Source organism: Crocuta crocuta, unplaced genomic scaffold, assembly GCF_008692635.1.
Source record: "Crocuta crocuta isolate KB4526 unplaced genomic scaffold, BGI_CrCroc_1.0 scaffold127, whole genome shotgun sequence".
NCBI classification, from domain to species: domain Eukaryota; kingdom Metazoa; phylum Chordata; class Mammalia; order Carnivora; family Hyaenidae; genus Crocuta; species Crocuta crocuta.
Genome location: NW_027532008.1, coordinates 12,381,576 through 12,396,348, shown reverse-complemented (window position 1 = coordinate 12,396,348; position 14,773 = coordinate 12,381,576). Strand labels below are relative to the sequence as shown.

At 47.2% G+C, this 14,773-nt stretch overlaps 1 protein-coding gene across 1 annotated transcript in view; it reads left to right on the top strand.

The window, feature by feature from the left end:
- Positions 1-2,972: 2,972 nt before the first annotated feature.
- KAZN (kazrin, periplakin interacting protein) overlaps positions 2,973-14,773 on the top strand; it is a 308,786-nt gene continuing 296,985 nt past the window's right edge. Inside the window, exon 1 of the mRNA XM_077775559.1 lies at positions 2,973-2,996. Coding sequence (XP_077631685.1) covers positions 2,981-2,996 — 16 coding nt within the window. The 5' untranslated portion in view covers positions 2,973-2,980. The remainder of the gene's footprint in view (positions 2,997-14,773) is intronic.

The window sequence follows — 14,773 nt, the reverse complement described above, 5'->3', positions numbered from 1 at the left end:
GTAATTGCACCCAGCATCCAGCACTGAGCCTGGTCAAACAGATGCTCCCGCATTCACTCAGTGAATGGACGTGCAAGGTGTGCAGCCTTTGAGATCTCCACTTTGGTGGAACTGAAATGTGGGAAGAGGAAGAGCAAGCTGAATCGCAGTGTGTTTGGCCAGGGGTAGTGCGTCTCAAGCAGGGACTCAGAGGAGCCTGGACTAGGGTCAGACACATCTGTGCTGCTATACTAATAGGGACACTCAAAGGTAATAATAAGTCATTGCATTGGTGAGAGTGAGGACTTCTTTGATAGTAGCTCAAGTATTGTCTAAGGTTGCTTCTCAAAATCAAACCTTAATTGGCTTCCAGACCCAGAAAGTTGTAGGTTGTCTCACATCCGTAAGGCTCAACAGTGAAATCTGTCTCTTCTCAGCTCTTGGCTCTGCTGTCCTCTGTGATGGCTTTGGTTTCAGGCAGACTGTCTTCTGGGGGCCTCCCTATCCTTGGCTGCTCCCGGATTTCTAGAACCATTTTGTCTTTGGCACTTTCTCAGTGGTTTAGGGTTGATCTCAGGTGCCCAGTGGCCAAGATGTTGGGATATGCTGATTACCTGGCCTGGGTCAGGTATGCACTCTGGGACCAAAGACAGGTCAATCTTTTTTTTTTTTTNGTAAATTTTTTTTTTTTTTTTTTTTTTTTTTTTTACTTAAATTCAAGTTAGTTAATAAACAGTGTAGTCTTGGATTCAGGAGTAGAACCCATTGATTCATCTCTTACCTTCAACACCAAGTGCTCATCCCAAAGAGTGCCCTCCTTCATGCCCGTCACCCATTGAACCCATACCCCACCCGCCTCCCCTCCAGCAACCTTCAGTTTGTTCTTTGTGTTTAAAAGTCTCTTATGGGGGCGCCTGGGTGGCTCAGTCGGTTGAGCGTCCGACTTAGGCTCAGGTCATGATCTCGCAGTTCATGGGTTCGAGCCCCGCGTCAGGCTCTGTGCTGACAGCCAGCTCAGAGCTGGGAGCCTGTTTCAGACTCTGTGTGTCTCTCTCCCTCTGACCCTCCCCTGCTCACACTGTCTCTCTCTCAGAAATAAATAAAACATAAAAAAAGTTTTTTTAAGTATCTTATGGTTTGCCTCCCTCTCCATTTTTATATTATTTTTCCTTCCCTTCCCCTGTGTTCATCTATTGTGTTTCTCAAATTCCACACGTGTGAAATCATATGATATTGGTCTTTCTCTGACTGACTTATTTTGCTTAGCATAATATCCTCTAGTTCTATCCACATAGTTGCAAATGGCAAGATTTCATTCTTTTTGATTGCCAAGTAATACTCCATTGTATATATATATACCACAGCTTCTTTATCCATTCATCAAATGATGGACATTTGGTCTCTTTCCATAATTTGGCTCTTGTTGATAGCACTGCTATAAACATTGGGGTGCATGTGTCCCTTCAAAACAGCATACCTGTATCCCTTGGATAAATACCTAATAGTGCAATTGCTGGGTAGTAGGGTAGTTCTATTTTTAACTTTTTGAGGAACCTCCATACTGCTTTCCAGAGTGGCTACATCAGTTTGCATTCCCACCAGCTGTGCAAAAGAGAGCCTCTTTTTCCACATCCTCACCAACATCTGTTCGTTGCCTGTGTTGTTCATTTTGGCCATTTGGACAGGTGTGAGGTGGTATCTCGTTTATTGTTTTGATTTTATTTCCCTGATGATGAGTAATGTTGAGCGTCTTTTCACGTGTCTGCTGGCCATCTGGATGTCTTCTCTGGAAGAGCATCTATTCAGGTCTTCAAGGGCAGGTCAATCTTCACCCAACTACCCAGACTGAGAAAGGGGTCAGCGTGGTTCCCTGAGGCAAAATCAAAGTGCTGGCACTATAAAGAGGGAAAATGCAAGCTGGGCACCCAAAGCCCACTCCTGGCCACTGTGCAGAGTTATCAAGAGAAGTGAATGAGATGGCTGGACACCTCCCCCAATGCTTGTCCCCCCAACACGTGATGTGTGTTATTGAAGCAGTTCCCAGGAGCCTGCTGAAAACAGAGAGGTTGTTGCCTGGTTTATGGGGCAGATTCTTCTGGTGCTGCTGTGTGACCTCAGGCAAGTCACTTCTGCTCTCTGTACCTCAGTTTCCTCACCTACAAAACCATGGGATTGAGGGAGGTCATCTGATATGGCTTCCTCCCACTGACGAGCTGGCAGTCTCCACTCCTACAGTTGGAAGAACAGAGCCACAATCCACAGGCACCTCATGGCCCTGAACTCTTCCTTACATCCAAGGATGGACATGTTCACACACTAATAATAGTAGTAGCAGTGTTACTGATGGCTACTGTCATGTGGCATGTGGCTCTTAAACACAGGCAAAGTGCCGTATTCAGTATGATCTTAGTTGGTTGAGATCCCAACCCACAAAGTGGGAATTATTAGCCCCATTTTACAAATAAGGAAACTGAGGCCCAGAGAGGCTAGTTCATAAGTGAACAGATGGCAGGATTTTTTCTTCCCAGTGGCCACATCTACACAAGCGGTAAAACATCACCAGCACCCAGGAGCACCGATAGCCCCTCCCAGTCACTGTCTGTCCCCAGGGTAGCGCAGCCCTGCCCCCCTGACCTGTGACACCTGTGGAACGGCAGCTTCCACGGGCTGTCTGGCCCCGAGCCGCATTCCCAGTCTCAGTCCTTTCCCACCCATGGGCAATGTTATCACGGACTAACCGTGTAGTTCAAGTCTCAGGAGATGACATGGATGAAAGGAGGTCTTCAGACGGTTGAATTGCCTCACAATCTAACCAAACGCTTTGGCCAAAAACTGAACAAATTCTGATGTGGCCAGTGCCCTGGGGACCCAAGGGCACATGGTGCCAGGACCGGCCTGGCAGCTGAATGAGCTTATGTCATGAAATAGGAAAATCACATTCTTCCTTTGACAAAAGGGCTTCTCCACAACTGTTTCCAAACCATCAGCAGCTCAGATAGGAATGATAGTGCAACAAGGTAAGTAAAGAACCCCCCCCTCAGAATAATAGTGGGGCTTTTTTTCTCTGCTTGTAGGAAAGCCAAGAGTAATTAGCACCCTGAGCACGGGGTTGGGGTGGGGAGTTATTGCTGTTTCTACAACACTCTAATTACCAGTTACTAAGAGTCGTAATAGAATTGAAAGGAGGCTTTTAAAATCTCACCGTTGAGTGACTGCTTGAGGCGGTAGCACACTCAGCACTGGGGATCCTCCGCTTCTCGGGGCCATGCACTTGGAGTGGGCTCGTTTCTCTAGTGTTGTTAGGTGGGCTGGGGACACAGTGCTTACACAGAGTGGAAGAGCAGAGAGGGAAGTCTCCATCATCTCTGGAATTTTTAGCACTGATAACAAGGTCAACGGCTCACCCACCAGAGTGTCGTGCGGAGGAATGCTGCCTTAGACATTATTTGCTTGGCTGCTGTAACTGTCATCCCCATTTGGTATGGTTTGCCTTTCTCTTGGGGGCAAACTGTTCTCCTTTGTCACAAGTGGGTCTTTAAGAGCCTGCTCTGGCAAAGCCCTCTCTCTGCTGGCACGGGCCATGCGAGGGAGATCCCCTGAGGAGTTGGTAGTCTCTGCCCTCATGGAGTTGATAATCCGGCAGAAATAAGATATAGCAGAAGTCTCTAAAGGAAAAATCTTAGCAGTCGTGTGATATGATTCATCATGAGCTCTCACTGATTTGGGTTTAAAATGCTATTTGGGGCGCCTGGGTGGCTCAGTCGGTTAGGCGTCCGAGTTCAGCTCAGGTCATGATCTCATGGTTCACAGATTCAAACCCCATGTCAGGTTCTGTGCTGACAACTCAGAGCCTGGAGCCTGCTTCGGATTCTGTGTCTCCCTCTCTCTCTGCCCCTCCCCCACTCATGTTCTGTCTCTCTCTCTCCAAAAAAAATAAAAACATTAAAAAAAATTTAAATGCTATTTGCATACACCCCAAACTAGGTTATAAATGTTCAAAGTCACCCCCAACCCAACTCCTTCATGGACCTATGTACAGGTATGTGTGTCCAGGTGGTACTTTGCGGCTAATTAATGACACACAATCTTCAGTTTTAAGGTCAACGGTGATATAACGATAGGTGATTTTGAAAGACTTGTTTTAACTTTATTGAAGAATAATTGACAAATATAATTGTATATATTTAAATTGCACAATGTGATGACTGATAGGTGTGCCCTCTGCAGAATGAAGATCAAGTTGTATACACATCCATTCTCTCACACAGTTAGCTCCGCGCGCGCACACGTGTATGTGTGTGTGTGTGTGTGCGTGCGCGCTGTGAGAACACTTAAGACCTACTCCTGGCAACTTCTGAGTCTGCAACACCAGATTTCTGATTGTGGTCCCCCTGCCGTGCGTTAGATCTTAGACTTTACTCTTCTTATAACTGAAAATCTGTATCCTTGGGTACATCGCCCCATTTCTCCCTCCTCTCAGCTCTGGGCAACCACATTCTAATCTCTGTTTCTATGAAATAGGCTTTTCTTTATTTTAGATTCCACATATAAGTGATGCCAAATGGTATTTGAGTATTTGTCTTTCTTCCTCTGGTTTATTTCACTTGGCATAAGGCCCTTCATGTTATGGCAAGTGGCAGGATTTCCTTCTTTCTCATGGCTGAATAGTATTCGTGTGTGTGTGTGTGTGTGTGTGTGTGTGTGTGTGTGTGGAGAGAGAGAGAGAGAGAGAGATCTTCTTGATCCATCCATCTGTGGAAGACATTTAGGTCGTGTCCATATCTTGGCTTCTGTGGATAATGCTGCAGTGACCATGGGTATGAAGATCACTCTTCAAGATACTGGATACTCAATAGCAAAAAGAAGTAAATAATCCAATAAAAAATAGGCAAAAGAATTGAATAGACATTTTTCCAAAGAAGACCTACAAATAGCCAACAGGTATAGTAATAACCGCTCATCGTCACTAGTCACCAGGGAAATGCACATCAAAACCACGAGATAATACCTCACACCTGATAGGATGGCTTTTATCAACAGGAAATAACAAATGGTGAGAATTCAGAGAAAAGGTAACTCAAATGCTGTTGGTGGGAATGCAGATTGGAACAGCCATTAAGGAAAACAAGCTGGCGGTTCCTCGAAGTTAAAAATTGAACTGCCATGTGATCTAATCATCCCATCCGTAGGTATATGCCCAAAGGAAGTGAAATCAATATATCAAAGAGGGGATTTTCTCTTGATTCTCAAACCAAGTGAATCACCTCTCTTCAAAGGTGTAGAGAGGACTGCAGAGTCGTATGCTGACTTATTTAACATTGTATTGAGTGGTCAAGAAGATGCTAGACCCTCTAGTGGGGGTCATGGGGGGATCCAGATGGGAAAGACTCAGCCTCTACTCCCGATGTCCTGAAGAAGAGACCGCTTGCAGACAGCTCACTGCAGACACCAAGAAGCAGACAACATGCATTAGGAGGTTAGGTTGGTCAGGGAGGGCTTAGACCTTCTAGCAGGCAAGATGATCCAGAAAGGCTTCTCAGAAGAGGCAGTACGAAGGCATCCGGGGGACACTGATAAGCAGAAGTGGGGGTGGGGGAGGCATTTCAGGTAGAAGCTGGAGGTGGGAGGCTGAAATGGCAGTTTGGGTGTCATGAAGAAAGCAGCTCAAGTGAGTCCTTGAGTGTCGGATGACTTGGTAGGAGATGGGGGCGCTGGTACCGATTTCTCAGTGAGGAGGTCAAAGCAGTCTTTTCAAGATTCAGTAGCTACAGCTGCTTTCCTTGCAGGCAGGTGTGTGCATACATGTGTGTGTTAATATATAGGGGCGCCTGTGCGGCTCAGATGGTTAAGCATCTGGCTCTTGATTTCAGCTCAGGTCATGATTTCATGATTTCATCGTTTGTGGGTTCGAGCCCCATGTTACATATATTACATATAACATACGATTCACCCTTTTAACAATTGTTACGTGTATAATTCAGTGACTTTAAGTACTTTGACAGTGTTGTCCAACCATCACCACCATCCATTTCCAGAACATTCTCATTTTCCCAAAGAGAAGCTCTGAACCCTTCAAACAATAACTCCCATTCCTGCCGCCCTCCGCCCCTGGTATGGCCCCATCTACTTTCTGTCTCTGTGAGTATATGTACCTCGGACGAGTGGAATCCTACAACTCCACCCTTTTGTGACTGGCTTATTCCACTTCACAGATGCCCTCTGGCTGCCTCATGTTGTAGCACGTGTAATCAGAAAGTCCTTGCCTTTTAAGACTCAGTAATAGGGTGCCTGAGTGGCCCAGTTGGGTAAGCATCTGACCCTTGATTTTGGCTCAGGTCATGATCTCAGTTTTGTGAGTTCCAGGCCAACCTCGGGCTCTGTGCTGACAGCGCGGGAGCCTGCTTGAGATGCTCCCTCTCCCTCTGCCTCTCCCCTACTCACACTCTCTGTCTTTCTCAAAAATAAATAATAAACACTTAAAGAAAAACAGACTCCATACTGTTCCGTTGCGTGTATGCACCACATTTGGTGTTGGTGTAACTGCTCATGTGTTGATGGACAGTTGTTTGTTTTCAGGTTTGGCTACTGTGAATACCACTGTTAGGAACGTGGGCATACGTCTAGCATCTGCCTGAATCCCTGCTCTCGGTTCTTCAGAGGCGTACACTGATGAGTGGAATTGCCGGGTAATATCGTAATTCTGTGTTTAACTTTTGGAGGAGCCGCCAAACTGTTCTCCACAGCTGCTGTGCCGTCTTACGTTCCCACCGGCAGCGTGTGAGGCTTCCGATTTCTCCACACGCACTTGTTATGTCCCATCTTCGGGGGCATAACCACCTCAATGGGCACAGAGTGGCTTTACGTTTACATTTGTTCCAGCAACAACGTCTTTGATCTGAGTCCCATCTCGTAGGTTTTCAACGGGATTGTGTTGCTGCTTTTTAAAGATTTCAGCTTTTGTTCTTTACTCCTCTTGAATAGCAAGGTGGCCAGAGAGGTGCCTTTGAGAGGCTAAACTTCTGGTCATCAAAGCTGGCTTGGAAAACTGACCCATCATTTGGTTCCTCTTTGGTTGTGACTTGGACACAGTTTATCAGGCTCCACCCAGTTCTTTTCAACCAGAAAGGCCGAGTTCTTCAGTTTATGCTAGGTCTTCTCCCAGAACATCACTGTTCAAAAAATAACCATATGTGGGCCAAAAAAAAAAAAAATCACTTCTCTTATCCTTTCCAATGGTTTTTAGTTCACAGGAATGTGGGAGGAACTCAGCTCAGGAATGAGCCTCCCTCTGGGGTAAGCTGTAAATAGAGTGGACATCACATGGTCAGGAGCCCACAGACCTGAGTCCAGCAAATTACTGGTTCTGTGACTTTGGGCAGGTTGACCTCTTTTTTTTGGTGGGGCGGTGGGGTGAAGGGCAAAGTTACACAGTTCTTTGTTCTTTAACCTCTTTGTTCCTCAGGTACCTTGTCTATAAAATAGGGATATTTGACCAGCTTCATTTGGTTTTTAGGAGGATTCAATGAGAGAATGCTCTAAGTCACCTGTAACCATGGCTGGCATATAGTCAGTGTTCCGTGTCTGTTAACTTACATTAGTTTTGTTCGGCCTCAACTTCTCTTTCTGTAAAATGGGGCTAATAATAGACTACGTTTCAAAGACCATTATGTAAGTGAATGGAGCTGATGCATGTAAAGTTTTTGCTACAGGATTGGTACATAGTGATTGCTCAGTAAGCTTAAGTCACGTCACTACCAGGATTGCTGATACCAATAACTTCCAGCGTCCCAGATCAAGCAAATATTTATCCTTAGCTCAGAGGATTGTGTCGATATACAAACTGAGTTGAGTCATAGCTTATGAGAAGAAAGCTGTGCCAGCACCATAATGGTCTCCTGTACTCTGTAGGCAAAAACAAACACTAGTTAGTCAAAGGATACGTTTGGTATTCTCTGCTCCATCTCTAGTGTTTTGCTTGACCACAGGCAAGTCCCTCCAATCTTTGGGTCCCAGTTTCCTGCTGTTAACAGACTCCATCAAAAACAGTAAATAAATACGGCCTGCGTGCCTTTCCTCTCCATGGCAGGCATTACTAATCGGTCTCAGCCCTCCTATCCGCTGAGACCAATCTCCGCCTCAGAATCTTTCTCAACACAGGAGGTTGATGAGTTGAAACCTCTTTGATGTTCTAAGTGGGAACCCTGATCCCATTAATAAACTCTCCTCCCAGCACCACACACAGGAGCAGACGTGCTAGCACTTCTTTTGTTAAGTGTCTCATCAGTTATAGCCCCTGAATATTTTCACTAGACCAGGTGCTGGAGAACACCCTCAGTGGTGCAAGAAGTACCCTTAAGCCACTCTTGAACCTTCTCCAGGAAAGGGCTTCAGCTTGGCATGAGGAAGCAAACGCGAATCAGGGAATTAGGTGTAAGGGGAGGTGACAGGTNCCCAGTGGGGAAAGAGATTTATTTCCCCTTTAGGTTGATTTTTCTGAGAATGGGCCCTTCTGCCCCACAGAGACCACCAGGCCACCGTTCCCCACTGGGGGCTTATCAGCGTTCTCTGGCTTCTCCTTCCTGCCTGGTCTGGAAGCTGCTGTCATTGGCCAGTTCCAAGGGACCATGCCTATAATAATACATCATAGAGCGAAGACGTACCCCACCCACCACACACACACACACACACACACACACACACACAGAGTGTACATAAAAACTGATAAAATTTGAGACATATAGTCAATGTCAGCTTCCTGGTTTCGATTCTGTGGTTAGAAGGATGCCTTTATTGGGTGAAGCTTTATTATAGATACAGGAAACCTCCATACTATTTTTGCAATTTTGTGTAAGTATGTCATTATTTCAAAAGAGAAGTGGGCTTTTTTTTTTTTTTTTTTATAAAATCCTTAAACATGCATTGAACAATTTCAAGACAGAACTCACGGGCCATAGCTCCAGACATGAGCTCCTCTGCCTGGTCCCGGCAGTCCAGGGCACTGTGGAAGGAAAACAGTCACAGCTGCTGCATTTCCGACACCACAGGCTGAGTGTGTCACCCACCTCACAGGCCACTTGTGTACCTGAGTTCACAAGGGGATCCAAGTTCCAGGTGCCCCATACTCCAGACAGCAACACTGAGGCCTCAGTCAGAGCAACCCCACGTAGCCAGAAAAGCTCATACCTTGGCATCTAATTTTTTTTTTCCAAATTCATAGTCTGAGATGCTTTCTATCTTAAAAACAGCCACTTCTTCAATTCTGTACATGACAAGATTTCTTTTTTTTTTTTTTTTTTAAAGCCTCCAAATCCATTTGTGTTCCTTTCCCTCTGCAGGGTCTTGAGGAGCTCAAGGCCTGGGAAATTCTGATTAATTTGAAGACTTGTTAATTACTCTTGTGTTGAGGGAAGCCGTTAAACCTGTTCTAACCTCCCGAAGACGGCTTCCATTTGAACCCAGGCTGCCTGGTGGGGTGGCAGACAGAATATTGGCACCTGAGAAAACACGGGATTTCAGAGAGCTTGTTGGGAGGGTTCTGGCATCGGGAAGCTATTGCTGAAAATAAGCAACAGTTTCCATTGGGTCAGTGGGCAGACCCAGCTTAAACCCTGAGCCACCATCTTTATTCCCAGGTAAAAGTGGGAAGAGCCTGGTCACAGTCAGGGCTCATGTGTCCTGTGAGGAGATTGTTTATAATGCAGTCCAGACTCTGGCCTCTCTCCTTCCCAGAGGAGATGTAAGACGGGAGGCTCTTGTGTTTGTTTGTTTGTTTCAAGTTTTAAAAATTGCTTTGTTGCCTAGAGGAAATGATAACATGCTAACTGTAAGTTAGCCCTGAATCCTACTGTCCAGATACAATCACCCTTCATGTTTTGATGAGCATTCTTCTAGATCTTTCCAGGACTTCAGGCACACATAGTTACTATATATACATGTAGACAGAGTGTATGCCTATGGATTTAATATAGTACTTGCATGCCCTTCTGAAACCTACCCTTTCCATTTGCATTATTAGTGGCCTGATCGTTCTCACGTTCATTGTCGTTCTAACTTGTATCTGGCACAGGTGAAGCACTTCCCTCAGTGCTAGACACTCTTCACAGCACTCAGATGATCTCTTCATCCTCCTAACATCCCTCTAAAATGAGTACTATTACTGCCTCCATTTCACAGCAGCAAATACTAAGACACAGAGAATGTTAGACACTTGCCCAAGGTCCAGATCCAGGCTGGGCACTTGAATAAGATACTTGGTGCTAGAGTATATGCTCATACTTGCTGGGCTATACTGTTGCTCAGTCCTGAATCCGGGCATCACTGAACTCATCTGGCCCTGGGATGGGGAGTGCCTGACACACACAACACTGTTTCTCATCCTTGTTTCTGCAGCAGACGTTATTAGTCGATCACAGCTCCTTTCTTGCTGAGAATCCCAGACTGGCTCAGGCTCTTTCCTGATACATCACCACAGGCAGAGACTGCTAAGCCATTGAGATGGGTTTATGGGCTGATGCCTCTGTGCTTTCCCTGATCCATTTAATGCTGCTTCCTCCTTTGTGAGTAAGGAATCCGGCCCGGAAGGAACTGACTTGTCTACGTGAGGAGCAAAACCAAATCTGGTGCTCGGTTCTATCACCAGTCTCTCTCTTTCTGCCCTATGCGCTGTTTCCCCAACTAGAGCAGAACAGTCAGTCTACCCTTGGGGACACATCCTCATCAGAGTTTTGTTTCCACCTAAGTGTGCGCTTGGACAGCTTAGAGTTAACCAGAGAGGATGGGCCAGAAAGGATCATTTCATCACAACGCACTTTGTGGCCGATGTTGCCAAACGGAGTGCATTAGTGATATCAAAACTTTTAATTTATGCAGTGGCCACTGCTCAGGGGGCAGCAAACCTGGGCTGACGTCAATTGCCAAGAGTTTACTGAGACTGTCCATGACTGGGAGGCGCTGAGGGAGACCCAGGAAGTGAAACTTCAAGTAGTCTATTCAGTCATTCGACGAGCACTCATTGAGTGCCTCCTGTTTATTTGGAGACACTAGGTTTACACAGATGAAACAGTCCCACAAAGGACGAGGTGGTATTGTTGGGGTTTCCTATGGAGAGGACCCTTTTCTTTCCATCCCCAGTTTTTTTAAGTTCATTTCTTTTTGAAAAAGAGATAGAGAACAAGCAGGGGAGGGGCAGAGAGAGAGGGAGACAGAATCCCAAGCAGGCTCTGCACTGTCAGTACAGAGCCCGAGGCGGGACTCGAACTCACAAACCCTGAGATCATGACCTGGGCTGAAACCAAGAGTCAGATGCTTAACCAGCTGAGCCACCCAGGCGCCTCCGATCCCCAGTTTCTTTTTAACTGAGAATTAAAGACCCGGAAGAAAGATTGTGGAGATCACAGTGGTTCTGCCAGAGCTGACTGGGAAGCGAGACCTGGCTGTCGGCCGATTCTCCTCCCCAGTGGCAGGCAGGACTGCAGGACCACAGACCAAGGTGCTCCACCCACAGGAACCAAGTCTTTTCCAGAACTTACCTCTGGCAGAGAACAGACCAGAATGCATATGTCCTGTGGGCAGGTAGGCTCTGGGCAGGCCCTCCTCCTTCTCCCAGACTCACCAGCCAGACAGCAGTGAGTTTAGGGGCAGTGGGGGGCCTGGGGTGTAGGTGACTGGGGCTCCCTCCAGGGACAGTTGGCCAGGACTTGGGGCTTCTCCTCTAACCAGCCTCTGGGAAGAGTTGGTGCAGGACCCTAGTCGGGGCCAGTTTACATGGACCGGACGCAGGGCTAGCACCCTGGACCTGGCAAGAGACAGTGAGGGGAACAGTAATCTCCGTGGTATATGGTGAGGAGGCCAGCGGAGGGGTTATATTGGGCATAATTAGATAGAAAACACAGTATTTTGACCCTTGCGAATTCGGCAGGTCTCCAGTTTGAATCAATGAACCCAGACTTTGTTCACACTTCATGACATGCAGGAAAACATGTTCTCGTGCAGGAAGAGGGGGAAAGAGAAGGACTCGGAACCTGGTGGGTGCTCTTTCAGCCTAGCTCCACTGCCTGCCAGCTGTGGACCTTACACAGATTCTAAACCTCTCCGAGCTTCTGCCTCTGCCCCCAGTTTATAAAATGGGAACGACATGGACTTCCCAGGTTGAAAAATTGAGTTAATCAAGGCTTGCAAAACGCCATTTCTGNCCCCCCCCCCCAGCTACTCTCCTCTCCACCCAGAGGATTTTGATATCACTTACAGCCCAAGCTCCCAGGTGAGATAAAAACTCTGAAGGCTTTTCTGTAAAGAATATAAATTCAGGAAGTCACCTTGTGCTGATATATATGTTGTAGATTATTTTTTAAGAAGAAAAAAAGAAAGGTTCCTGGGAAGTGGTGATCTCCAGACATAACTCCCATTCCATTCGTTAAGAGGGAGGTCTCCACAGATTCCCCAAAGTTGCAGAAAAGGAAATGAGATGCAAACTCTAGATTTGCATAATTGCAAATGAGGTTTGCTGTTCATGTGCCTCTCATGTGCAGGGCAGCCCCTTTCCTGGCCTGGATGCCCTCTGTGCCCCTGCTCCGCGGGGTCCCCCTTGGCATGATGCTTTAATGATCACTCAAGTGGCATTTAGCTTCCAATTATGAACCAGGAGCAAAACACTAGCCGAGTGGGGTGAATGTTCTGGGGAATTCACCCACGTAGGAGAAACCCAGAGAATTAGCCGGCACACAAAGCCACTTTATGCCTGGAGCAAAGGCCTCAAAGGCTTCCAGACCCCCCACTGGCTGGAGAGGAAGTTGGCTGCCCAGTGACCTGTCTTTAGAATTGTACCAAGGACACCCTCCTGAACTCGGGAGGCCATGGCCACTGCAGGGGAGAAAGAGCCATGAACAAATACTTCTTGAGGAGACCGTCTCTGCCAGGCTGGTCCCTTCCTGCCTTCTGCTCATGCCTCGGGCTACAGATGGGACTTTTGTCTCCCCCACCCCAAGTTCATATACAGAAACAGTAATGTCCAATGTGACAGTATTTGGAGGTGGGGCCTTTGGGAGGTCATTGGTTTGGGGGAGGCCATGAGTGTGGAATAAGGGGATGAAGGGACCCACGCTGTGCCCCCCCACCTCTCTCCCCTCTCTCTCTACCATGCGAACCAACTAGAAAGAAGGCTCTCACCAGAACCTCACCACACTGCCAATCTGTTTTAAATTACCAGCGTCTGGCAATTTGTTACATATAGCAGCCTGAACTGACGAAGACACCCGTACTCATCCTCACAACAAACCCTCATAAAAGCACAAGGCGGGAATGAAGCTCAGCGATGGAAATCGGCTTGCCCCAGGGCAGCGTCGGGATTCGAACCCAGGTCTTTCTGATCTAAGAGCCCGTGGTCTTCAGCATCTGAGCAGACATCCACTAGAGGTTCTTCCTCGCCAGACAGGCATCTCTGTTCGCCCTCTGTCTTAGGCCAGCACTTGGCTTCCTGCTGGACTGTCCCTCACTCCGAGCCAAGCAGGCAGGCTACAAGAGCTCTGAAAACCGGCCCCGTTCCCTCTGCTGATCCACCTTCCAGAGTGCCCTCAGCCTGAGCCCGAGGGTCCCGGTCAGTGTGATTATTAATACAGCAAGTTTGGGGGTGAGGTTTGGGAAATGCCCCTTCTGGTATCAGACCAGCACCTCACCCTAGGAGTGCCTTCTTTATCCACTCATTTCTGATGAACGCTGCAGTGAAGTCAGCCGTGAGCTGACCTAGCGGCAAGGACTGCGTCCTCAGGCCTGGGGTCATTCACAAGGCAGCACGGACACCACCGGGGTCTGAAATGAAACCACATGGGCCCCACTTCGCCCCTTCTACCTCCCCCAGTCCATGCACTGAGAACATAATGACGGGAAATCATGGGTTTTGAATGTCTTCTTACTAAGCAGTTTGCTGAAAGAACAATTAATCTCTTTATCATAACTGGCTTGGCCACATTTCAATACCAAAAAGAGAAAAAAAAAACCATAACAAAACAAATAGAACAAAACCTTTTGTATTCCTGCCAGCAGAGGGGTAAAGGATAGGCTTGTCATTTTGCAGACGTTTTTGTTTAAATGTCCTTTCACCTTTAATCTGCGAGGTTTGGGATATTCTGTTGCAAGAGGGAGAAATCAACCTGGCTTGTCTGCCAAAGGACTGTGAAACTCACTTCAGAATCTCTCTGCAGAGGCTCGGGAGTTTATAGAGCAAAGATTCTAAGGCCAAGGAGGATGCCCTGGGGAACTTATGCCTTAAACATCCCCAAGGCTGCTGCTTCTGCGCCCAAGAGTCCACAGGAAATGAATAGTTACAATACGAGGGGTCATTTTCAGTGTTCACAGACTACTCCGGCGCTAGATGGGACACAGAATGATGCATACCGCAGCCCCCAGTGGAGTCAGAACCTGTCTGCTCCTGCTTCCTCTGCAGTGTCCCACTTCTGACGGCAGAAGAAAGCTGGAGCTGGCCCCTGAAGCCAGAGAGAGGATCGGAATTTACGGGAAAGAGCAAAGGAATGGCAATCTGCAGACTGGCTCTGAACCGCAGCTCTGCCACATACCTGCTGTGTGACCTTGGGCAAATTAGCCGACCTCTCTAAGCCTCAGTGTCCTCATCCGTGAAACACGGACAGGAGGAACCACATCCCAGAGTTTTATGGGGCAGATACAGTTTATGGAAAGTCCCTTAGTGAAGTGTTACACAAGTATCAGGTGCTGTTAGTAGTCTCGTTACAGGAAGGACAGGGCCGGACGCAAACCATTGCTTTTTAGGGAACCTATTTTGACT